At 41.7% G+C, this 25,388-nt stretch overlaps 4 protein-coding genes across 6 annotated transcripts in view; 2 read left to right on the forward strand and 2 right to left on the reverse strand.

Annotated features, from left to right (window-relative positions):
- The first annotated feature begins 510 nt into the window (after positions 1–510).
- On the forward strand, positions 511–2,747 carry LOC137174335 (heme oxygenase-like). Its single transcript, XM_067579563.1, has 6 exons — positions 511–653; positions 769–825; positions 1,326–1,437; positions 1,573–1,788; positions 1,890–2,162; positions 2,252–2,747. The coding sequence occupies exons 2-6, from the start codon at positions 776–778 to the stop codon at positions 2,420–2,422; spliced, it is 822 nt and encodes a 273-aa protein (XP_067435664.1). The 5' UTR covers positions 511–653; positions 769–775; the 3' UTR covers positions 2,423–2,747.
- Positions 2,748–3,525: 778 nt separating this feature from the next.
- On the reverse strand, positions 3,526–9,268 carry rnf11a (ring finger protein 11a). 2 transcript variants are annotated; one of them, XR_010925349.1, is made up of 4 exons: positions 8,817–9,268; positions 5,974–6,146; positions 5,090–5,350; positions 3,526–3,743 (listed from the first exon to the last, which is right to left on the reverse strand). XR_010925349.1 is itself a non-coding variant. In XM_067579584.1 (3 exons), exons 1-3 carry the CDS (start codon positions 8,913–8,915, stop codon positions 5,179–5,181), a joined length of 444 nt encoding a protein of 147 aa, XP_067435685.1. In that variant the 5' UTR covers positions 8,916–9,268; the 3' UTR covers positions 3,526–5,178. The 2 variants fall into 2 exon arrangements, 1 of the variants encoding a protein (XP_067435685.1); XM_067579584.1 differs by having other exon boundaries at positions 3,526–5,350.
- Positions 9,269–9,447: 179 nt separating this feature from the next.
- On the forward strand, positions 9,448–12,349 carry LOC137174362 (actin-binding protein WASF1-like). Of its 2 annotated transcripts, XR_010925353.1 has the most exons (5): positions 9,448–9,789; positions 10,522–10,689; positions 10,771–10,920; positions 11,042–11,651; positions 11,709–12,349. XR_010925353.1 is itself a non-coding variant. In XM_067579597.1 (4 exons), exons 1-4 carry the CDS (start codon positions 9,787–9,789, stop codon positions 11,123–11,125), a joined length of 405 nt encoding a protein of 134 aa, XP_067435698.1. In that variant the 5' UTR covers positions 9,448–9,786; the 3' UTR covers positions 11,126–12,349. The 2 variants fall into 2 exon arrangements, 1 of the variants encoding a protein (XP_067435698.1); XM_067579597.1 differs by having other exon boundaries at positions 11,042–12,349.
- Positions 12,350–13,888: 1,539 nt separating this feature from the next.
- Positions 13,889–25,388, reverse strand: part of nfixa (nuclear factor I/Xa) — a 111,028-nt gene continuing 99,528 nt past the window's right edge. The window contains 3 exon segments of the mRNA XM_067579574.1: positions 13,889–18,918; positions 22,201–22,289; positions 24,566–24,713. Of these exon segments, the coding sequence (XP_067435675.1) occupies positions 18,904–18,918; positions 22,201–22,289; positions 24,566–24,713 (252 nt within the window). The 3' untranslated portion in view covers positions 13,889–18,903.

The following is a 25,388-nucleotide window of genomic DNA, read 5'->3' on the forward strand; positions in this document are numbered from 1 at the left end:
ACAAAAATTTAGAAAGCAGCATATTTGTGTGCACATAGAAGCCTCCACTGCCTGTATCTGCTCGACTTCTTGGGTACTTATGGCTCAACGTGGTTAAACTTGTTCATGTTTCTCATGAACTGAGAAGTGGGTGTATTTTCCTGAGTAACTCATGTGATTGTTCCTCTCCATGAGTCACTGTTTCAACACTTCCACCCTCTCCGGTTTCGAAAATATACTCCATCATGCTAAGAGTTTGCTCCTCCTCTGATCTGGCTCAACAGCGGAATTCCAAAGCTGCAGTGTCATGTTAAGCTCTCAGTTGGCCCTCCTCCTCCTGCTGTTTTTCCAAGGCATTACTAAACTTCCTTACTCATGCTAAGGCCCGTAGTCCCTCCCTCAGCACTTCCAAACTTTTCTCAAAGTTGCTGCATCATGTTAACTCTAAGTCCCTCCCTACTATTTTTGCTGAAGTTGCCCTATCATGTTTAGCTGAGGTTTGTGACACAGAGTTCCTGTTTTCATTCAGCCGCCAGGAGGGAGGAGACAGAGGAGCATATAAAAGACGGAGAGAATTGTAGGCACACAAAGCACTGTACTGGATATCCAGAGAGAAAACTGAGAGTCACTGGGAACACAGACCAAACTACCAGTCTTAAACTTCATCCTAACTGGTGAGTAAAACTGAATATTTATGTTGTTTTCATACTTTTATACCTCTTGAATTGCTGAAAGATGGATCATGTATGTCCTGTAAAAGCACATTTCTGACATCTTTACTAATTGCAGGTCTACAATGGAGACAAGCAAGAAGACTCAGACAGCAGCTGAACAGTTGACTGACAAGTAAGTATGAGCTGCTGTGATTTATTATTATCCACAAATCCTCCTTCTTTGCTCAATCCACCACTTGACACTGCAATATGCGTCCACAACGTTGTTCTTGAATACGTAAGGAGAAGTGTTTGAATTGGAAGATTCTTATGCATGTTGAGCTGTTTTTTTCTTGAATGTCTTACTAAATGTAATTGATCACATCAGAATTAGTTCTGCAGCATCCAAACATTGCTCTGCAGTGCAGTATGTGCTAATTTTCTGCTTGTGCTTGTAAAGTTTTATTAGCTGCACGCTGCCTAAATTAGATAAGCATCTGTTGGTGATGTAATTACCATTATGTATTCACATAACATAACTGTACTTTGGAGCCAAGGTGGTACACTTAATCTTCAATCTTATCTGTTAATTTCGTTGACCTTGCATGTGACCACAGTCAAGAAAGAGCAGGTCAGAAAGTGCTGATGGTCAATATAATTCAAATTGACCTGTAATATTTTTTTCTCTTGCAGGGATTTGTCAGAGCAAATCAAAAAGGTGACTAAAGACAGTCATGTCAGGGCAGAAAACACTGAATTGATGCTGAGCTTCCAGAGGGGACAGGTCACCCTGCCACAATACAAGGTAACATACAAAGCACAAATATTCAGCTTTTTATATCCTCTCAGACATTTTTGTATGATAGGATTGTGGCTACAGCAGCTATTGTCATCTACTGACACTAACTCTCCTCCTCCTCCTCCTCCTCCTCCTCCACAGCTCCTTCTGAGCTCGCTGTATAAGATCTACGAGGCTTTGGAAGAGGAGATGGACAGGAACTCCAACCATCCTGGTGTCGCACCCATTTACTTCCCAGCTGAACTGGCCAGGCTGGAATCCATTGAGAAAGACCTGGAGTACTTCTATGGCAAGGACTGGAGAGATAAGATCGCTGTCCCTACAGCCACCAAAAGATACTGCCACAGACTCCGACAGGTAGGTTTCACTCTGTTTTACATCCTGTTTTACATACACATGTATCCATTTTTTTCCTATTAGGTGATTCTGAATTAACGCTCTTGATTTTTTTTTTTCAGATTGGCAAAGAAAGTCCTGAACTTCTGATCGCTCATGCTTACACCCGGTACCTGGGTGACCTGTCTGGAGGGCAGGTCCTGGGTCGCATTGCCCAGAAGTCCATGGGCCTGAAGAGCAATGAGGGCCTGTCATTTTTCGCCTTCCCTGGTGTCTCCAGCCCCAACCTGTTTAAACAGCTCTATCGCAGCCGGATGAACGGTGTGGAGCTGACGGAGGAGCAGAGGAACGCCATGCTGGAGGAGGCCGTCAGAGCCTTTGAGTTAAACATCCAGGTAAGGAGCAATGATGGATGGTGAGATTCATTTACAACATTAAGCCAAGCCATAAGCAGCTGATAGATGATGTGTCTCTTGTTTTGCAGGTCTTTGATGATTTACAGAAGATGCTGAATGTCACTGAAAATCATCTGCAGAATTCTTCATCACTCTCCAAATCAGCAACACTCCAGAGCAACTCGTCTACAATGCTCAGGATGGTCCTGGGACTCTTTGTGGCCCTGGCTACTGTCAGTATGGGGATCTATATTTTTTAGGGAGAACACACATCAGAAGTACTATGTATTGGTCTGCTGTCGTAAAGATTTTAAGATCTCTAATCTTGTGATGTGAGACTATTAAATACCTGTGCCTAGTTCTAATTCTGTAAGATTTTAACTGTCTAAAAATGACAAAATGCTGTGTAATGTTTTGCAATTTAACTGAGAACCACATTTATAATGTGCATTCAAGTCAGAACTTTTAAATTGTACTAAAATTCAAATGTTCTCTGTAACACTGTTATACAGTGTGCCATAAAATGTGCAATATTAGTTCTAATACTGTAAATATGTAAATCTTGAATAAAATATTTTGTTTAAAGATGGTCTGGTAATTTTGTTTTTTGGCACTGTTCATACGTGCCATTTTCCTGTTAATGGGTGATAAGCTGCTGATGATCAGGGTCCAGCTGGTTGACATTTCTGCTAATGTTTTGGCAGCGGACCTTGTGCCTGCTGTTCGTTTGGCCCTTGGTCTTATAATGATTGCTGAAATACTGGGAAAGAGTTCATAAGATAAAACAATTATTAAACACATCTACAACATGAAGAATGATCTACTCCTCTTCATCAGACAAAAACCTGTTGAAACTAGAGCTGCAACTAATTATACTGTGTCCTTCATTTATATTTATTTTCTAGAATCATTTTCACACTTAAATACTTGATTATCTTTTGGTTTATTGCTTAATTCATAAATGTCAAAAAACAGTGATAAACGTTCATCACAATTTGCTTGACCACCGATTCAAAAACCCCGTTTACAAAAATAAAAAACAGAAGAGAAGCAAATCCTCACGTTTGAGAACCTTGAATTGGGGCTCGACAGATTAAATAAACACTACCAAAGTTCATGATCTATTAATAACAGTCAACCTGTTTGTTTCTATTGATTTTTTGTTAATAAGTAGAAGAAGTGGAACAGTGACCCAGAAGTATAAAAGCTTTTATAAACAGGACTCCAGCTGTTGTGTGATCCCATCCTGTCACAGTTCATGTATTCCAGCTTTCTTATAAATTACCTTTGACTAAAATGACTCAAAGGATCAAAAAGCATCTCTTTTTTTCACATCACAGAAACACAACACATCACACTGGTGTAAAATTTCTCATCCACTTTTATTGTGGTTTCATGGTTTTCCTAAAATCTGTGCACAGGCTGCACACAATATAAATTAAAACATAAAATGACATTTGCCAGAAAAAAAAAAAAAAAAAACGAAAAAACAAACAAACAAACATCTGGCTTCATCTTAGGCCTGTTTCATATTGACACATATCAGTACAGTGCTGGTATCTGTCTCCCTCTAGAGGACAACTAAAAGAAACAAAAGAAGAAGAAGTGATGTCAGAAATGATTGTACTTCACAGGAATTGGCTTACCTCAACCTTAAAAGGCACAGCAGCCTGAGTAAATCAGAAATGTCCTCTCTTCTTATTTGTGCTGATTGGATCTTTAAAAGCTGAATTAATGCTTTACATTCAAGATACATTCCAATAAACTGCTGTAGCACCTTTCACCATTTGACTTGTTTGTGCTATACATTACTCAGTCAGTATCAGATAGGACACGTCTAATACCTGAAAGCTGAAAGCATTTTGTTTTATCAGACTCGGCGTCTCTGGAAAAGCATCACATGCTGTAAGAAGGCCATCAACACTAAACTAAATCCAACAGCTTCAAACTACAGACAGAGAGTCAATTCACAACGTTAACAAGCCAATCTCCACCCACAATCCTCTCCAAACACACACGTGCACACACATAAAAACACACAATCCTCTACAAAATCTATTAGCTACTGAGTGCCGGATGAGGGGTCTCCCAAGGTGCTTTTAGGGGGATTGCACAGCGAATCTTGTCTTTGTAAATGTCACTGACAGTAAACAATGAACACACACACACACATACACACACACACACACACTGATGACTATTTGATTTGAAACAAAACAGAGGCAAAGCGAAGGAGAGCATCCGTACTGTAGAAAGGCAAAAAACAGATCCACATTTGAAAAAAGCAGCTTTGAAGGAAAAACTACAGTACAGACAACAAAACGTTCAATCTTCAAATATCTTCAAAAGCTGAAATGAATCATAAATGGTCATGGGACCTCATGTCTTTGCTCAGAAAAGACTCAGGTTGTATTTCTGATTGATTGATTGATGATTGATTGATGATTGATTGATTGATGATTGCATCTCAGTGGACATGAAGGAAGGCATTGAAGGCCATGAGTTCATTTGAATAAAACAATAACTTCACGTCATGTTTTCACTTTCTGACAAACAACGATGTCCGCTGGACCGAGACTATTTCCCTGCGTTCTCTCCGTTGACATTACATATTGCACGTTACATCTTGAAAGGGGAGGTGAATGACATCGATGACATGCATCTAACTACCATAAAAATCCCAAATTAAAGTAGACTGTTGGTCATACAGACATGAAATGACTTTGGAGTAATATTTTGCTACTTGTACAGCTTTCCGTATTCTTCATCTCGCTTAATTTGGCACATTGTTGTACTGTAAAAGGCAAAGAGTTTCAAAAGCCCAAATCGGTACACATTGGACCTAACAAATGTACTGTAGGATACAGTTTTCAACATCTTTCTGCGTCCTTGAACATGCTCCAAACATCTGCATAATGCCACATTACCTTGGCTACGTGTTTGAAAAGCTAGGACAGTTTCGGCTAAGAAGGTGCAGTAACTTTTAGGCGGGAGCAGCCGACCGGGGGGGGGCTGCTCAGTTGGTTTCGTAAGTGGACAGCAGCGCCGCGTCAACTGGTTCCATGCAGGAGGGGCAGGTGAAGGAGCGCATCAGCCAGGGGTCGATGCAGTCGACGTGGTAGGTGTGAAGACAGGGCAAGAACCGGATGGGATCACCGTACTCAAAATCCATCATGCAGATCACACACCTGGAGGAGAGAAACAGTAAGTCTTCCTCTTTCTTATTCAACTTCAAACATGAAAATAACTTTATTTTAACATTAGATCAACATTTGTACAGATTTTTAAACACATGGACATCCAGCAGGCTGCTGATTTAACATTCAGTTTCATGTGTACAACGATTTCGATCTACATGTGACGTCTACTGCTGTAAACATTCTTGTTGTATAAAACACAGTTTTGTTCAGCACAGTGTGATAAGTCATGTATTAAAGTTTGAAGCCGATACCATTAACGCTCCAGGAGGAGATAACGTTTATTCAAGGTTCAAAATTAGCACAAAGTCATACTTTCATGGGTGAATTGTGGACTTCCTGTTGGATTGAGGTCAGGTGGTGTCAGTGTATGATTTGTAGGTCTTGATGAGACGAATAATTGAGTTTTGGTTCGATCTCTCCACAACATTCCTACGGGCCGTGGCGGCCATTTTAGTGACATAGGTGGCGCTATAGAGCACATTTTGGCACTTTTTTGAGCATGTTTAGGGGTCAAATATCGGGTTGAAGTGGCGGATTAATAAAGAAAGAAGAAAGAAAGAAACAGAACAGATACAAGAGGCTCTAACTAACAATGTGATGAGAAGACTCACTCTTTAACTTTCTTGTCAGACGGGTCAGAACCCGGGTCGAAGATGCCTCTGGGCAGGTGATGGATGAGACCGATGCGCTGAGCGATGCGGACCTGCTCCTCCTCCGTCAGCTGGTTAGCCAGACGACTCTCGCTTGGGGTGGGATGGTACACTTGCACTGGGTGGGAGCGCTCCTGCAGAGGAAGGAACACAAGACAACCTGTGTCATCTACGGAACAATAAAATATTAGAGCTGCAAGGATTAGTCGATCAATCAATGAGTTGTCAACTATTTTAATCATTGATTAATTGTTTTGAGTCATTTTTTAATATATGTGAATATTTTCTGTTGTTTTAGTCTCTATGACAGTAAACTGAATGTCTTTGGCTGTTGGACTGTTGGTTGAGCTGGACAGAAATAATCACTCTTCCTGTTCATACAAGCTATTAGAAGATGGAAGTGATGGGGGCCAAAATCCACAGTCCTCCTTCTGTGCAAAAATGTATTTCAAAGTTTATCTGAAGCTAATATGAAGCTTCAGCGTCCAAATGAGTCAAATCAAGTAGATATCTTTCAACGTTACAGTCTTTTTAGTGCCAAAGTTCCTCTTTTTGTTACTATACTTTCACCGCAGCTCAACAGGGAAACACAAAGAGGGAATTTGATGCTAAAAAGACTGTAAATGAATAAATCAGATATCCACTTGATATAACTAACTCAGACTGCTGAAGCCTCATACAAGCTTCAGATACACTTTTAAATGTATTTTTACGCAAAATGACACACTGTGGATTTTGTCCCCATCACTTACATTGGAAGTGGATTTGAAGCGATTACAGCGAGGAAAACCTCTTCTGGTGTTCATATGAACCTGTTCTTTAAGTTGCCATTTTAAGATATAGCTTCTATAATATACAGTTTGATTCTTAATGTGTGACTGTGGCTCGACCAGCTTTTCTACCATAAGTCATTTACCAGTTATATTTTCTTCACCCATCACAAGTTTTAATTCTGTAAGTTGCATTATAGAGACGACAGGTCTGATTAAAAAAGCTTCTGCTGTTGCCCAGATCTACTTACGAGTGTAGCCGTGCTACTGAGAACTTCCAAATTAAACTGAAATTCTTACTACATGTCTGCAACTGGCAGGTCGATACTGAAACGTAGCTGACAGGTCACTGATTAATAACTTTTATTTTATTTTTTTTCAACTTTATTAGTTAAAATTTGAGATACATAGCACACACAAATAATACACAAATACAGGAAAACCATCACACAAAACAAACAATCAAACAAATCCATAAAGGACATATGTGGCATTCAAGTGATGTTGGAATAATCAGAAAAATGAGGTCATGACTGGAACAACACAACTTCCCAACAGCTGATGTCATCTGCGCAGAACCATTGCTGACAAAAGTAAATGTTTGGTTGATGGCAAGAATCTTTTAATTCATGTATTGCATATATTTTTTTTTACTCACATGTAATTTGTAATATTGGTTGTAACTGTTAGTTGTTGTTGATGAAGTGACCTAGATTAGTTTGGAGGTTATTTTTTAGCATTAACCCTGATAACAAGTCAGGTAAAGCAATATTTTAGTGGTTTTAGGGAATGTACTGGTGCAGCAACAAGTACGGGACAAAATACAAACATGTGAGGCTCAGGAGGCAGAGCGGGTCGTCCAATAATCGGAAGACTGGCAGTTCGATTCCTCCAGTCCGCATGTGGAAGTGTCCTTGGGCAAGATACTGAAACCCAAATTGCTCCAGAAGGCTGCGCCAGCAGTGAGTGTGTGTGTGTGTGTGTGTGTGTGTGTGTGTGTGTGTGTATAAATGTGCATTAGATTAGATTCTGATGAGCAGGTTGGCTCCTTGCATGGCAACCTCTGCCATCAGTGTATGAATGTGTGTGTGAATGTTGACATGTATTGTAAAGCGCTTTGAGTAGTTATATAAATGCAGTCCATTTACCATTTACCATCGTCTTTGAAGTATCCATGTTGTTTCCACATTACGACTTAAAAGCTCACAAACACACCGAAGTCGAAGAACGACTTCCCAACTCAGGAACTGGGACCATCCAAGAAGCACATGAACGCAGCAACAGAACAAAATAAAAGGCACAGGAGTAGAATCATATATCTATATATACAAAGAAACAAAAAGAAACAACCCAAAATAAATAAGAGAGCTGAAGACGAAGAAAGAAAGAAAGATGAATAAATAAATAAAAATAAAAAAATACAGATGACATGTTTACATTAGTGAGTTCTGAGTGTGTAGTGACGCACTTTTGTGGTTCTTGATGTGGCTTAAAAACCGCAGGACAAGCGAAGGCAGCAAACCAGGAGAGGATTTACGCTTGTGGCTACAAAATGTAGCCATCGAAACATAAAAAAAATGACAGTGTGCTTAAAGGAACTGTTCTTGTGTTGGGAAAAATATAATAACATCATATACAGTAAAGTATAAGGCTCATCGCTGAAGCTGAACATATGGGGAGCGAGTTCTTGCCAAAAAGTCTGCAACATATTACAGTGACGAAAAAAATGAGGAATACGTTCTCTCTGGTGATTACAAAAACCACAAAGATCTGCAATGTCCGTTTTGCAATAAATGAATTGACAGGATACATACATGTGTTAAGATGTATTAGAGACAGGATATTTATAAAGGTAAAGCCAGGTTTTCCCCCAACTAATGTTATCGCTGTTTTAAGCCTTATAGAATTTACCTTTTAGAACATTTTTCTTTTGATTACTAGCTTTTATGGCCTGTTGAATTTACGGAGGTGACAAGGCTGCATTATTTGCTCTTTAACCCCCCAGAGCACTGCTTCAGTCCCGGGGCTGCTTACCTGGTAGGGCGGCGGAGGCTCTCCGGGCAAACTGCCCCCCTCGGACTCATTCAGCAGCGACAGATCATCCGCACCTTGAGAAAACAGACAGTTCCCCATTGAACTGAGGCCACCATGAGACTGTCGACGTCTTTCTGAGGGTTGACAGACACTTATCAAGCGTCAGGTGGAGCTAAACTAACTAGCCACCGTCTGAGATGTTCGTCTTGACGTTAGCTTTTAGTTAGCAGTTAGTTTGTTGTCATTCCGTAAGAAACGACGGGAGAAGCGACGTCGCGCACTTGACGGAATAAACGTCCGGATGCTATGCTATACGGTGTCCGGTAAAACAGTTAGTGACACGGATTTTAACCGTAACAACGACGTTTTTTTTTAGGTGTCTGGTTGAATGTTTGCTTCTCGTGTGCGTTATTTTTTTCCCTGTCCGCATTCCGTGAAGACCCGCCCTACTCTGTCTCTGATTGGCTCTGACCGAAATATTCTTCCGCTAACCCAATCATCTCACTCCTCCTGCCTCAATCTAACCAATCTGACCAACGGAGGTAACGAGTACTAGCCAATCAGAGGCAGAGTAGGGCGGGTCATTGCGGAATGCGGGTGGGGAAGGGTAAAAATAAAAAAAGGCTTTTCGTGTTTACAAAAGATACAGACCGGAAATCGTCATCAGGAAGTTTTGTTGAGATGCTTCCGACAGAATGAATTGGGGGAATCCTAAACATAAAAGTTTAGAAGTAGCATAAAGTGGTGGCGGTTATTCTGAAGTCATATTGTTGTTGTTCCGGGTGGGAGGGAGCATCTACTATGAGTACATGTCATGCTCCATGATGTTATGTAGCAGCTAGGAAATATATTCATTCTGTTTATAGACACTGTCGGTGTTATATCAGTGTTACGTCTTTTTACGACCCGTTACTTTTGCTCACTTCCCGAGCAGCACGCGCAGCACTGCAGAGAGATCTGAAGGACTGAGATGGTAAGAAGAGGGAGTGGGAACACATGGCTGACATTAGATTTATTATGTGACAGTGTTGTTGAAGTGTTTAATTGACTTAATTTATCTGTAATTAATAGCTTTGTATGGTGACGTCATTTATTACTCAGGGGTCATAAATGCTCAAATCCAATAGAGTTATCAAACATTATTACCTTTTACATAACAGCACGTCCGCAGGGATGATGCCACAACTTGTCAGTCAATAAATAAGGAAGTAAATAAGTAACACTTCATTCAGAGCTGCGATGATGATGGTGGTGATGATTCTCTGTGTTTATTATTGAGGTCGTAGTGGGTGATGGTGCACTGGAGTTACTGAAGTGCATTAAATTGAAGTGTTCTTAATATTTTGCCCTGAAATCATCAGAATGATCACCTTTCTGACAGGGTGTTCTTAATAAAGTGCTGGCTGAGTGTATATCTATCCTCTGAACAATATTAACATGCTTATATGTACATTGAAACAGATGTTGGTCTCTGTCTCCTGTCCATACTGGCTATGAAGAGATCCCTTCCTAATGTGACTCTAATGTAAAAGATGGGAAAAAAACCTGTAACTTAGGACGGTATCTTGACATATACTCTTACATGTGTCCCAGTATCATGTTTTAGCTTTACAGACAGGCCAATCGGAACATGTATTATCAAACAGAGGCTATCTTATGTAGGACGTGGGTTGGCTCTCTCTAATGTCAGTCCTCATACATCCAGGCTACAGCTCCACCACCACCACCACCACCACCACCACCGACCACCACTGGGGTCCAGTCTAAAAAAATGATCCCTCCACCGTGCCCTAAACATGCGGCAGTGCCGTATTTCTATAACGACAGAACCCCGATCCAAGAGACGAGTCCTTCACCAGACCCTGAAGCACAGGTAAATGTCTCCTCCACAATCTGGAGTAGTATTATTGTGGAACTCTGAAAGGATTAACCTGTAAAATCTCCCAACATGCAGGCTGCAGTTGCTCCGTCACCGCACTCTGTGCAAAACGGACCCCAGTCTTCACTGTCACAAGGAGAAGAAGACAATCTTTCTGACTGTGACGACAAAGACCGTCCGATCCAGGAAACTGACCCTGCACCACAGGCACTTAATGGCCTGCAGGTACGTCACCTTTTCAACAGATTTTCATTTTCACTTTAAATTTAGAAACATTTATGTTTTTTTTGTCTGGCATAATGGCCATCCATGCTATTAATCTTCTTTCTGTTTCCATTAAAAATAGGCCAGCACTGTCCAGCTTCCTTCCGAGGCCGAGGTGCAAGTAGCCTTTCAGATGAACCAGGGTGGGGAGCACCATTTGGCCTGAAGCACCGGGACAGAGAGAGGACATGGCCTTGTGTTCAGGCCAACATTGTTTGAATATGTTATTCCAGCTTCATTCATCATCGTCATCATTGATAATATATCGCTTTGCTAATTTTTGTCATACAAACTCCAGCCATATTCCATATATATTTCATACTTGCTCAAGCTACATACTTTAAGGTGCCTTTGAGAAAGTTTGAGCCAGACTGAGCTTAAAAATATTTATTTTAGTGCCATAGCTATAAAAATCTTACATAAGATTATTGTAAATAACCTAAAATTATATATTATAAACTATACAGATTAGGGATATAAATTTTAGTATTTGTTGCATCTATGAATCACTTAAAGGGAGACTGTATATAAATATGGACGTGAAGCCAAAACACATTGATCGCCCCCTGGTGGCTGGCTGCAGTATAGGTCATAAATCCCGCCCCCTCCATGTTAGCAGATGAGTCAAACTAAAAAATCAAAGTACACCTCTAATTAATTTTTGCCAAAGATGCTTTCTTTCATTTTGGATAGTTCTTATCATGCTAATGTCAGTGTTTGTTTGGGGTTGGGCTGACTCCACTGCACAGACTCTGCCTCTAAATGACAAGATGGAAGCTCCCGGACAGGAGATGTTTTGGCTTCACTTTTGCATAGCGGCAGGAAATGGAGACACGTCGTCCATCTTTTTATACAGTCAATGGTTTTTACATATAAAGGTTAAGTTAACTTATCGCGGGGACTACTTCCTGCCTGTGAAACATTTTATAATGTAAAAAAAAACAACCCAGATGATGTAGTCTCTGATGTCATTTTGGGTCAGGAGAAACACAAATGTCTTTGATCTGCATGACAGACTGGTGGTGTCGACTTTGAAAGACATTTACCAATTAAGGGAATTGTAGTTTTTGGAGTTTAGCCCATAACTGACTTAACAGACTTAACAGATATTGTTTTTCCTTCAAGAACTTTATTGACTTTAGAAGTCAGGATATTTTGTTCCCTGTCATTTTACCCAAACTCTAAAAGGATCTGGCTCCTCTGAGCCCCCCAACTTTATAGAAGTGCAATCCTTCATCGCTGGAGTATTCCTTTAGTTATGTGCTCTAAGTTAGTGTCTACAGTGCATGTGTACTAACATTTTTTGCTTGGAATTTTTTAAATGATATAATTTCATGGTGTTTATTTAAATTCACATTTTTATTAAAATTAAACTCAAGCTTGCTTTGAACACACAGTAGTTCTTTGCTTCACTGCGTCAAGGAAAACATCATTAAGAGCTGACATAAGACTTTGAAGAAGACAGACTGAAAACACTTGTTTTTAACGTGTTAGAGCCACAATGTGTTGGATTTTAACATTTCTGATTTTGGTAACTCTGCGTCATCATAAAAAACATGAACAATGTACATTAAAATGCCGAGTAGGTTTACATCAATATAGAAAGAACTGTGTGGGAGATATGACCCTTTTAACACATAGTGACCAAAGTTTAGGGGTTCAAAAGTAATTGGACAGATACACACATGAAGTCAAACAAATTCCTCATATTTAATAGTTTGTGGAAAAGTCCATGACTGAAGTCTTCGACCCGTAGACATCAGCAGATGATGTTGTCCCAGGTCTTCACTGCAGCCACCTTCAATCTCTCTGCCTTTAGTCTGGTCTTAAGCAAGTGGATCAATAAAATGCAGATCAATCGGATTGAGGCCAGGTGATTGACTTGGCTGGTCGAACATATTCCACCTCTTCACCCTGAAAAGCTCCTTGGTTGCTTTGGCCGTATGTTTAGGATGGTTGTCAGTGTGTCCCAGCCATCACAGAAGATCATAAGATGTTCCTGTTTCTCAACACTTTCCATCATTGAGGTTGATTTTAGTTTTATCAGCCCACAGAACTTTGTTTCAGGACTTTATTTCTTTTTGTATGTTGTGAACTGCAATCTGTCTCTTTGTTTTCGTGGATTACCAGTGGTTTGCATCATGTGGTGAATCCTCAGAGGTTATGTTCATTAAGTCTTTTCTTGATCACTGACAGGGAAACATGCTGGAGATCATTCTGGACTTGCTGTGCAGTCATAAGGGACTTTTCCTTGTCTCCCACATGTGCACCTGCTTTTTTAAGAATGTATCCAACTGTTGATCTTGGCAAACAAACTAACTTTGATATCCCTGATGGATGGTTGCTTTTTTCCTTCAGCCTGACTTTAGCATGGTTACCTCTTCACTCCTCAACCAAACCTCAATATAAGTGGAAACTCTCAATCAACTCAGAGCCACGTGTGAGCTCTTTAGTGCATGAAGTAATGTTGAAATGACCCAATGCTGCCCAAAAAATATTTAGCAGCCAAGTGTCCAATTAATTATGTGTTAAAAGGGCTATATCTCCCAATAATGATAATAATAATAATAATAATAATAATAATAATAATAATAATAATAATAATGTAAGCTTATTCAAATTAAAGCTGAGACTTGGCACTTTAATGTAGTGTCCATTACTTTACTTCAAATTGAATGTGTTGGAGCACTGAAGAACAAATAACGTGTAAATCTCCTGACTGTACAGTGTCATTGTTCCAAAAGCTAAAAATAATGTCTCTGAAAAACTTAAGAGTCTATCAAAATTCTTTAACAGTTCACTGTTGTACTGCACATTATATTGACATTTTCTTAATGACATATGAAACCAATTCTATCATGATTATCATTGTAGGACATCATACCGAGACACCAGTTTATAGAAAGAAGGACATGGCACAGCAGGATGGTACAGTCAAGAACATCCTTTTTATTCAATCAGGTGCTGCTCTTCTCAAACTGTGTTTTTCTTCTTATGGAAAAGAAACTGTAATTAACACATGCATTTCACCTAGAGCTCTGGGGGTGTTCTCACAAAGAAGTGGTGCTGCACTGAGGGCGTAGACAGAGGCATAGAAGAGCTGGGAGTCAGGGGGCCTAGGGTGCTGCCTATTACACCAATAACCATACACGCTTAAGAAGATAAAGAACAAAATAAACAACAGAACAAAGACACGGAGCAGTCCAGCATGAGGTGGTCAGAGGAGAAAAATGGAGGGACTTCCCTGAATCCTCGAAATCTGAGGGATCAGGTTCATGCTGGCCTTTTATCTATCCGGTTGGTGTGTTGCAAGTGGCTAATACTGCTGAGGGTTTCACTGTGTGAAGCCCACCGTTAACAATAATACTTCAGTTTAAAGTTGATTTTAAAGATTGATTTGAATGAATGTAGGATATGTCCTGGAAATGCAACCCCCCCTTTTCAGCCTCATGCAGGACAAGTCCGGTTATAAGGTGCTTGTAGCTTTCATTTACAGTCCAAGGCATCCTCAAAGAGAGCCTCAACGACAGCATACCCTGATAGCAAATATTAAAAGAAATCCAAATGATAAGGAAACAAAAAAAAAAAAAGGGGGAGAAATAAAACAAAGCCAAAAATAAATAGCTAAAACAAAAGAGCAAACTCTTATCCTAATCAAAGCAGCCCCTTTCCAACATCCCAAAGCAGTTCATTCATCTCTTGAGATCCCAAAAAATCATCTCCGTTTACATCTTCAACCCGAACCCCTTGAACCCCTGTCATCCTTTCCTAACCCACCCAAGGACACCCCCAAAAGCCCGTCAGCGTAATTTGTTCACTTACATTAGCTGTTGAATGGAGAAGCTGAAGAAGATGGGTATGGTAATACAATGTGAAGCATACAGACAAGAATAACATGTGAGCTAACTGCATTCTGCTCAGACAAAAGTTTTTCGGCAATATTTTTTTTCACCCTCCCAACAGCGGAGAGGGCGGGAGGGAGAGAGGGAGAGAGAGAGAGAGAGAGAGATAGATAGAGAGATAGAGAGAGAGAGAGAGGGAGAGACAGAGAGTGACAGACACACAGTTACAGACTACTCCAGTGTCTAAGAGAAAACAGACAGTGGAGACAAGAGGGCAAGAAAAAAGCAAGAGCTGAACGAGAACAAGTTTTTTTGCCTTTTCAAAAAAAATTTTTTTTTTTTGTCATCATTTATCAATAAAAAGTAAAGAACTAATTCACACCAGTTTCCTTTTGTACTATATATATACACATATATATATGTATATATATACTGTATATATATATACGGCTTTGAAAAGGAAGAGAGGATATAGGGGAGGTACAATGGAGGGGATTCATTTCGAAGGCAGAGGAAGAAGTTTTCTCTGAGCGCTGAGTGGCAACAACATTTTGCCTCCTCGCGGCACTCAGGGGCGACCTGCTACCTCCGGCCATTTCGAAAAAAAAAGGGGGCGATCTGGATTACAAAATGGAGTCTGTGAACAAAAGGCACTTTTAAGGGACAACCTTTAACTGCTGGGAAACTATACACTACAGCACAAGCACTATAAGAGTCATTTACAGAGGAGGGGGGTGGAACAGGGGAGAGGCTCACCTTGCTGCCTGTTTCATAAATGGTTCAGACCTCGTATTTGGGCCTAATTCTAAGCTACTTTTAGCCCCTTTACTGTTGTTTGTGTGCAGGAGACAGAGGGTCGACTTTTAATACTCTTCCTACTTCAACTGTCTCAACACAACCTGCTGAGCTCCATCCAGCAATCCATTCAGAAACATATCAGGATGATGATGGGAATAACTGATTTCTGGATGTGAAGCATCTCCCGGCGTACAGGGAGGAACTTATCATGTGTTTATGCCAATGTGTATGTGATAAAAAGGAACTGAGTTGGGGGGGTTCTTCTCTGGGTTTCTTTTTGCTGGTGAGTTTCAGGCAGTGCATGGGTAAAGTCATCTGAACAGCGTTTCTTAGGCTTGACAGTATAGGTTTGTTTTTTTTTTTTCTAAAGGTTGAACCAAAATGCCTTTTGTGTCACAACCTTAAGGAATAGGAACCTCTCCCCCCACTCAATACAAATAGAAGAAGAATACAAATAGAGAGGAATAATGCTGTTTCCTAAATGGTCTGTTACTTTTGTTCATTTACCATTCATTTATAATAGTTCTGAATGTACTTTATAGTGTTAAAGCACCAGGTTTCATCTGATAATAGAGATTTTTTTTTTTTGAAGTTGTGTAGAATTTTTTTTTTCCTTCAGCCCTCCCACATTTTATAAACAAATGATTACACATAAAACATTAAAAAAGAGACAAAGGAAATAAAAACAAATACCCCCGACTTACAAAGACTAGGATTTTTCATGGCCCTCTAGTTTAGAGTCCCGGAGCTTATGGACTTGAAACAAATACATTTTTTTTTCTCTTTTCTCTTAGCTTTCTTAAAAATCTCTAACAGACAAACACAATGATCTACCCAATGCATTGCACGTGGCTCAATCGACACATATTTTTCAATAATAATACTTTCCATCAAAAAACAAACACTTTTTTTCTTCAAACCTACTGTCGATTTTTGACATGTTCATCTAGGTATTAGAATGCTGCGCTGCAGATGGCGATGACGTGTGTCGTTTGATTCGTACTGGTAACAGTAAGGTGATGTTACTGAAACAGGTTGTGGGTGGGGGGGTGGGGGGGGTGGGGGGGGGTGAGAGTTCAGAAAATAACTAGACTGCCAACCAGCTCATGTAGTAAAAGTTAAAAAGGAGCATATATCATAAATATATATGTATAAGATCTCTCTCTCTCTGTCTTTACAAAAAAAAAAAAAGGTTTGCAGTCCTCTATAAAGATCTGTCCTAGGCCAATGGTTTCCACATGTACCAATGCTACCATTCCCTGTAGCTTTAGCTTATATGTGGGAAGAGAACCTGAAGTCAAGTTTATTACTAATTGCATGAAGGGAATACAGAGGCACTTTGATATATTGTTATAGTCTTGATATATGGTTTTAGTACATAGAGCTAATGTTACTAGAGAGGCTGAGAACGGGGTCTCAGCCCTGTTTACTATCCCTGCAAAATAGAACCAACAGCTAGGCAGTCCAGTTATTTTGTGAGGTCGGCTTTTGTTGGATTGTGTCATGATGAAAATAATACCAAATAGCAATTTTAATGTGAACATTTACATAGAAAAAATATCTCAAATTAAAAAGACAAATCTTAAGTGAATGAAAAACCATTAACAAAGGCAGTTTGGAGAACCAAATATAAAGGCTTCCCTTTATTATTTTATGTCAGGTTGTTGGTGGTGTTAGTGTGCTATTTATAAGTGTGTGTGTGTGTGTGTGTGTGTGTTTGTGTGTTTGTGTGTGTATTCCTCTGGGTTTTCCTGTGACTGGACTAAGGGATACAAGGTGAAGCAATGCAAGGGATGTGTGTGATGAGCTGTTGTTAACTGTGCTGTCCATACATGAGAGATTTGAGAAACTGCTGTTACTGTTTCGCTGAAATCCGAGTATGATACTAAACGTATTACTGCAAACTAAAGAAAAAAAATGTTATGACATGCAAGAGAAGGTTAAAACAATCCAAGTGAGACAAAACCAAAACCAAATCTGGCAAAAAAAAAAAAAAAAAGGAAAAAAAAAAAAGAGAAATCACAAGAAAACACCTACAAACAAAATGAAAGCTAATAATATGAAGCTAATGCTGTGTGTGCATTACTGTAAATTAAATCCCATGTCTATGAATAATAACAAAATGATATTATGAGTGGTTGTGTGACAGACTATTCTGGAGAGGATGGTCTGTATGTACTGTATGCAAGCATGCATGCATGTGTGTGTGTGTGTGTGTGTGTGTGTGTGTGCGTGCGTGTGTGTGTGTGTGTGTGCTGTGTGTGTCAGGGTTTAGACTTGATTGTTAGCACAGCCGCATCTCTGTAGTGGCAGCCAGCCTCGACTCACTTCTCTAATCGCTCATCTGACCATCGATGTGCAATACTGTTCATCCCTTATTAAAAATTAATAGTGCATAGGTGAGGGGACGAAAGAGCACATGTAGAGTTAGTGTTATGACTGTCTGTCGTGTGTTCACTCGCTCGCACTCGCCTCATGGCTATCACTTCTCCCACAGCAGGGCGCCCTGATACTTCGACAGGTAAACAAAGACCAGCCACTTAGTGCATATATGTCACACCATCGGATGGTGTCACCATGATTGGCCAATCAGAAATGAAAGAGGCTCAGGGCTGAGCGAATGAAGCGGCAGAGTGTGGCGACACACAGGCATGTGGCTGTGGTTCTGGTCTGGACCCTGGGCAGCACTGAGCTCCAGGTGGAGGGAGGAGGGGGGGTGGTGGTGGTGGTGTGGTGGGAGGCGGGTGGCACCTGGAGGAAAGGTGCTTTGAGAAATACACAGATATGGAGGCGTGCAATTTGGGTGGCAATCTTTTCAACTTGCACATCTGATTTCACCATTTACTACTACTTTTTTTTTTTGTTTTTTTGTTTGGATCTCCCAGCCAATGCATGGAGTTTCATGGTGGAGACAACAAAATGAAAAAATAATTATAATAAAAAAAAAACAACAAATGTATAATTGGTCATTTGTCAGGTTGCCATATTGTGTTTCCTTTCTGACATTTCATGGTGTGTGTGTGTGTGAGACAGTTCCTCATCTTTCTCCTCCTTGCATTCTGAGTCTGTCCACTCAATCTCATTGAAGCCTCCTGCAATAGGGCGATGAACATTCCTGTTCAGATTGTGTTGAATCGGGGCGGGGCGGGCTCTTTTCGGGTTCTGTAGTAGTACTTTGAATAGTGTTGGCGAGAGAGAAACCTTTTAGTGTCAGCAGTCTGTTCTTAATCAACGGTGATGTGTTTGTTTTTCAAATTTCCAATTTTCATGACACAATTTTAGCTGTTGATTCATAGAGGCCTTGTCAGAGGAACCAGGACTGTGGAGGAGAAAAGAAAAAAAAAAAATTAGTCTTTAAACGACATCAGCATCAAGAGAAACACACGTGATAAAGGAAGTAGAGGTGGGAGGACATAACAGAGTATGAACACAGAACAGCATCTTGCACAGTACAGTTGGTTTAAACTCCCCAACAAGGAGTCACAAGATAAACAGGAATCACATTTTTGATACACAAAAAGATGATTATTTTGCCTTTTTTTTCTGGTGAATTATTGGACTATTAAACCTCTTCAGGTCTCTAAAAATATAATTAAGACAAAAATGACTTGGTGGTCAACCAGAAGGCATACAGCGTGCCTGGCATTAATGAGAGGTTGCAAATAGACACTGCTTTGTTTTACGAGATCACAGGCAAAAAACGTTGGGAGCCACTTGTATAGTTAATTCTGCAACCACTAGGTGGCCATCTATGACTCCTTTTCTCCCTCACTGTCAGTACTTGCTGAGCTCAGCTGTCCCACACAGTGCCGAAAAAGTTACCACCTCATCTTCACCACTTGCTGTTTTAAAGAGGGCTGACTCGAGCTCTTTGCTCATTAAAAACACTTGTGTTATTTTAGAGCTACAAATAGCATCAGTGCAGTAGTTTTTTGTGTCCTCGTGAATGGCTTTCCAATGAGCAGGCCTGTAACTGCTCTGTCATGCGCTACTAGTTTACATGTAAGGCGATCCTCCTAATATGTCTCTTCTCTGTGAGCCCGAGTGGTCTCAAGCTACACTGTAAAGCTATTGAGGGCAGCTACTCCACGGATCCGGTTTCTCACTTTGATAAGAGGGCAGAGAGGAGGCTTTGGCACAGGCTGAGCCGTTCTGGCTGCTGCTGACATTCCATAGGCCTCGGCCCGGGGAGTGCAGCGAATTACCCCACCTTTAACAGCAAACTCTCTGTTGTCCCCCATTCGGGCAAACCCAGAGAAAGTTTTACCCCCCCCCCCCCTCCCCCCCCACCCCCATCCCTGCTATCCTCCACCACCTCCCTCCTTCCTACCCATGATTCTTTGGTGCTTGTAGATAACTCCTCCTCCTGGCTCCGACTTCCCTTAACCCCCTTCTCTTTTCTCCTCTCTCTCTCTCTCTCTCTCTCTCTCTCTCTCACTCTCTTACTCTGGCTCTCCCAATGTAATCCTTGGCAGTGGAAAGTGCCCCCCCCTCTCTCTAACCCCCCTTCGTCCAAGTTCAACTGCCTATGACATCATGTCTGGTTGCTGCGGGCAACCAGACAGCCGGGACGTGACTGTGGAGTGCAGCGAGCTTCAACTAACTCCCTCTCTCTTTTTTCCCTCCCTTTCTCTCGGTCCCTCTTTCTTTTTTCATACTCACTCCCCTATCTCCGTCTCTCTTCCTGCATAGCTGAGGTCTCACCACCAGAGAGCTCCTCAGACCAGCTTTTCCCTGCGTCTTGCCCTGACAGCAGTGGGAAGACTCTCTCCCTCTGTCTTGGCTAGTTGGCTAGCAGGCGGCAAGGCGGGCTGGCAGGGCCATCGTCTGAACCTCTCCATATGCCAGAGAACAGCAGGATAGGCAGAGACCTCTGTTACTCACTCTGGCTGGGGCTGTTACTGACCTACTAGGCTCAGCTAACTGGGAGCAGTTGATACCAGTGCCCAGGTTCTCGCTGTGTGTGCTGTAAATCCGACAGAAATGCTCAAAGTGGACATTTTTCAATAATGTTTGATAAGCAATAGCAGGAGATAATAAGCGCAATAGCAGGAGATAATAAGCGCTCTGAACAGATGTAAGCTGTTGTAAAAACCCTGTTGTTAGGAGGGAAAATGAGGGGCAAGAGTTTTGGCACAGGGTTGAAGTGTATGTGTGCGTGTGCAATACACGCTCGCACACATTTGGACGGTGTTTGGATGTCCCTTCAGTGCCAGGGCTACATCTGTGGGAGAGTGGTGCAGGTGGGGAGCTTGAAAATACTAGAGGGAGCAGCAGGAGGAGAGAGGGCGAGAAGGAGAGAGAGGGTGGGCTGCTGATGCATGAGGAGAGGGGGGGGGAGGGGGGGCGGAGCAGCAGAGCAGAGCTGTGCCGAAGAGGAATGCAGATTGTTTCCATGTGTGGGGAGGACAGGAGAGCCGAGTTGGCTGCAGGCAGGTGCGGTTAGCCCCTAATGAGAAAAGTTGTGTTGGTGATGGAGGAGGCCCAAGACACTGCAGCCCAGTGGCAGAACGCAGCCAAAGCTGAAACCACAATGTAGTGCACTACTGGCCTCACACGCTGCACTAATACACACTGTTGGGCCGAGCAGAGATAAATCAACACTGCTGGAGCTGAAACTCACTGGCACTGCTTACATTCACTGTGGGGAAACTACTGTGGTACAGAAAGTGTAAACCAATACTGAAACTTACGGCCTTGATACATGGGCAACACTTTGAATCAGAGTAGGTGGGCAAGTTTGCAAACAAATGATTAAGTCTGTACAAATATGTGCAGCCCTGCTCCATTATGATTATAATATTCTCCTGCAAGGAGTTCAGACGGCTTTGTGTTGGACAAGTACATGTCAGTTCAAACAACAACAACTACATTTGAACTAAACATTTTGAGAAGATGAAAAGCTTTAAAATGCATTCAAACATAGCATAAAGGTTCTCAACAACTGAAAGGTCCACTTACTAGCTTTTTCCACAGCTTTCAACCATATCACAAAGTCTTCCTCATCAGATGACGTCTTCTCAGTTTTCATGGAGATGGATTCGTTGACATCCGAGCTAATAACGTCTCCTTCTCAAAACAGCTACTGTCATGAGATCCACTTCAGATCATCCATGAAAACGGAGCAAACGCCATCTGCTGATGATGACTGTGTGATACGGTCGAAAGCTCCAGAAACAGCTAAAAAGTTGAGCCTAATTTGGGAGTATTTTGTCAAAATATTAAGGTCCTGATTTATCAAAAATGATGCAGGCACTGGTTATAGGATGACAACAGATGTCATCTCAACTTTCGGAGAAGCAAAATATTCATAGCGTTGATCAACGGCTGAACCGCTGATTGTACAACGCTGCGGATGCAGAGCCGTCGTCTGAGTATTGCCTCTGTATCACGGCCTTCGCTCTGAATGACATGCTTGTCCCTTTAAACCCGAAGATGCCTACAGTAGAGCTGCACTTTCAAATAACATTTATGTGCAGCACTGTGCAGAGTCACGCTTGCAGCGATGAGGGTAAAGTAAAAAGAAGACATAAAAACAGAGGAGGAGGAGGGAGACGTGGATGGGTGGATGTTAATTAAATGAGGGAGGCTGGCGGGGTACCTGAGTCTGCTGGGGGATATTCAGAAAGTTGTCCCGTGTTCCGATGCCGACAAACCGGTTGGGAGCTGTGGAGCCTGGCGTGGAGTATGCTATAAACAGAGAGAGACAAGTGTGTACATGCTTTTACACACACACATACACACCGAGCTCATAGTAGAGTTTGATGCTCTCATCATCATTATCTGTATATTTTACTGTAAGATTAACTCACTACAGGACTACATATCACTGTCAAATGAATTATTTTGAAGACAGTAAGGGTCAGGGATACTGATGCCCTATTAGTCACATGGATGATTTGTTCATGTTGTGGGCAGGTTAATCGTTATTTTCATTCACTTATCCATGTAATCTGTGGTTAACAAGGGGATGTACAGTCTGCAATTAATAGTGCTAACATGAGGAAGCTATTTCCCCCAAATATGGCTGCGCTGTTAGTCACTGACGCTCCTCAGCAGCCCCTGGCCTCAGTAATAAGCCACCCTAATCATAAAAAACCACTGAGGACTCACTGTAGACATAATAACAGGGTGACCGGTGGAGGAAGTGTATTCATCACCAGTGGTAACCAAAGCTCCGTTCACGTTTAGTAGGTTAAGAGGAGCATCTTGCCTACAAAGTGACACCATTCAGTGATGCCACAGGATCAAATTTAGGGCAGTTGTGCTCACTGGACTCCAACATGGCGGCTGAGTAGAACTTTTGCTGTGCATGACTTGAGTGAGGTTGAGGGGATGGGGATGTGTGGGGGTGACAGTGACAGGGCTGGAAACTGATGCATGAGTGAGAGTGAGTGTGCCATATGTGTGTTTTTTTTATGACTGTAATTACTTGAGAATCAGAGACAAAATTAGAGGGAGTAGAAAAAAAAACAAAACAGTGATAACAGCCACCGGAATGAGAAAAAAAAAAGTACGAAAAGTACGATATTTATTTATATAAATACTCATATAAATAAATAATAAAGTGACACGTTAATCTGAGAGAGTTGGAAGGGGGGAGGGGAGGAAAGGTTGATAGGACAGGAAGAGGAGAAAAAGTCAAAACAAAAGGAGGAGAAGGTGCCCCGGTTGCTCCGTCCAGTGCCCCCTTCTTGGTGTGCCTCTCCCGTGGCCCGACTCTCGCACTGCACCTGTCTGGGTGGAACCAACCAAAGCCTCACCAGCTCCCTGATAACACTCCTCTCTCCCGCTCCCCCAGTACAGCGCTAATTAGACAGGTTTGATTAGATTTTATCATTCATGTTTAGAGAGACTGGGTAGTTCTTGTTACACTGTGATTTCCATGTTTTTTGTTGTTCTCAATTTTTAATTGTTGTGAGATTTGTGTGAAAGTGACGAGGGGATTGGGTGGGTAAAGTGGGGCATGATGTTTTTTTGGAGTCCACGCCAACTGCCCTAATTTTGTTCCCTTAAAAAGAAAAAAGAGAGAAATAAAGGAAAAAAAGAAACAAAGAAAGGAGGATATGAGAATATATCAAATAAAGAAAAGAAGAAAGCAAAAAAAAAAAAAAAAAAAAATGAGAGAAGGGGGTAGATTGTATTGCCGCTGTCACAGACAGACATGCAAAGTCTGCGTTGATCAAAGGCTTGCGGCTACAGAGGCAACGTGCACAGGGCCCTGCTCTGCTCTGCTCCCCCCCAAACTACAAAACACATCAAAAAGAAGGGAGAGAAACTACACTGCCTCTTGTGGTGCTAGCAGGAAATCCAACACCAGAGAGTGAGAGAAAAAAGAGAGAATAAAAAGTTTTGGAGCAAAGAGAAAGTGTGGGGGGGGGGGGGGGGGGGGAAGAGGCTGAGGAGGTTTGCAAAGACATGAGGAGAGAAAAGGAGACTGAACTTCAGAGCAAGTAAGAGCAAGAGATACAGAAGAGCTGGAAAGAGGGTCTCTGGTTTGGCAAAGGCGTGGCTTCTGCCTCGATAGAATTGGATCTTTCTAGTGCGGTACAGTACATTACAGTACAGTCCATAAGAGTCAAGCTCTGGGGCTGCTGAGTGTTTGCCTGAGCAGACTGCAACCTTACTGGAAGCGTATGGTCAGCTAATGGCCAAACTATGAAAAACTACAGCAGTAGCCATTGTAGAAGTCCCAAATCCAGTGCTTATTCAGTGTTTATACAAGATTACACAGAAAGCCCCTTTTGTTTCTGAATAGCACATAAATCCTGAGACTTCTATGACGGCTACATCTGTCCTAACCTAACACAACCGAAGCAGTATTTCTTGGAAAAGAGGACAAATGAGCTAAGATCTAATCAAACTACGGGAGCCTGAAATCGGTTTGGCCTATATGATAAGTCTGTGGGGAGACTGGGGCAATACTGGGGGTTTGTGGAGGGGAGTGGGAGTGGGGGGTGACTTACACGGAGATGCGGGTGAGCTGAGTCCGCCGTCAGTGGGCGTGCTGATGCTTTTAGAGTCGGGCATGGGGAGGGGCACAGGGCGCGCCACCGGGGGTGGCGGGGGCAGCAGGAAGGAGCCCGGCATTTTGCTCTGGCCACCTCCATTAGGCTGCAGACGGACCATACAGACAGGGTGAGCAGGACACACCCCGAGATCATACAGTACACAGGGAGCCAGGCACGCACACACACACACACACACACACACACACACACACACACACACACACACACACACACACACACACACACACACACACACACACACACACACACACAACATAAAGTCACTCACACATACTGTACACTGAGTCGCATCCAAGGGTAAGACACACCCATATATGGACAGACATGCACAGAAGCAGGGCCAAGTACACTAGGACAAACTAAAACACACACACACACACACACACATACACACATACAGGGACAAGAGAGGTCACCAAACTCAAAATAAAACTAAACAAAAATATCAGACAGTCTGGCCAGAAATAATCGGGTAACTAAGAAAAGGAAAAGTGATGAACATTGTCACACACAAGGGGAAAAGAAAAATGGAGTCGTCCACTAGGGAAATTATTATAGTGCAATGTGAGAATTTCATCAAGCAGTGCATGCGAGTGTATGTGCATGATGTGTGTGCATTTTCACGCATTACTGTATAGTGTGTCTTAAGTGTGGGAAGTAATGAGAACAAAGGATAACAAGACATGAAAAAGGATTTGACAAGTGGTTTTAAAGTTGCTCAGAAGGATAAGTTTACAGTAGAGGTTTACAGTCCTAC

Source organism: Thunnus thynnus, chromosome 3, assembly GCF_963924715.1.
Source record: "Thunnus thynnus chromosome 3, fThuThy2.1, whole genome shotgun sequence".
In the NCBI taxonomy this organism is placed as follows: domain Eukaryota; kingdom Metazoa; phylum Chordata; class Actinopteri; order Scombriformes; family Scombridae; genus Thunnus; species Thunnus thynnus.

Excerpts from the sequence above, each read along its gene's own strand:
- LOC137174335 (XM_067579563.1), top strand. The coding sequence starts at position 776 with ATGGAGACAAGCAAGAAGACTCAGACAGCAGCTGAACAGTTGACTGAC. Across the intron at positions 1,438-1,572 it reads TCACCCTGCCACAATACAAG|CTCCTTCTGAGCTCGCTGTA; the intron begins GTAACATACAAA and ends CCTCCTCCACAG. Across the intron at positions 1,789-1,889 it reads ACTGCCACAGACTCCGACAG|ATTGGCAAAGAAAGTCCTGA; the intron begins GTAGGTTTCACT and ends TTTTTTTTTCAG.
- rnf11a (XM_067579584.1), bottom strand. The coding sequence starts at position 8,915 with ATGGGGAACTGTCTGTTTTCTCAAGGTGCGGATGATCTGTCGCTGCTG. Across the intron at positions 6,147-8,816 it reads AGCCTCCGCCGCCCTACCAG|GAGCGCTCCCACCCAGTGCA; the intron begins GTAAGCAGCCCC and ends CTTCCTCTGCAG. Across the intron at positions 5,351-5,973 it reads TCTGACAAGAAAGTTAAAGA|GTGTGTGATCTGCATGATGG; the intron begins GTGAGTCTTCTC and ends TCTCTCCTCCAG.
- LOC137174362 (XM_067579597.1), top strand. Across the intron at positions 10,690-10,770 it reads CACCAGACCCTGAAGCACAG|GCTGCAGTTGCTCCGTCACC; the intron begins GTAAATGTCTCC and ends CCCAACATGCAG. Across the intron at positions 10,921-11,041 it reads AGGCACTTAATGGCCTGCAG|GCCAGCACTGTCCAGCTTCC; the intron begins GTACGTCACCTT and ends CATTAAAAATAG.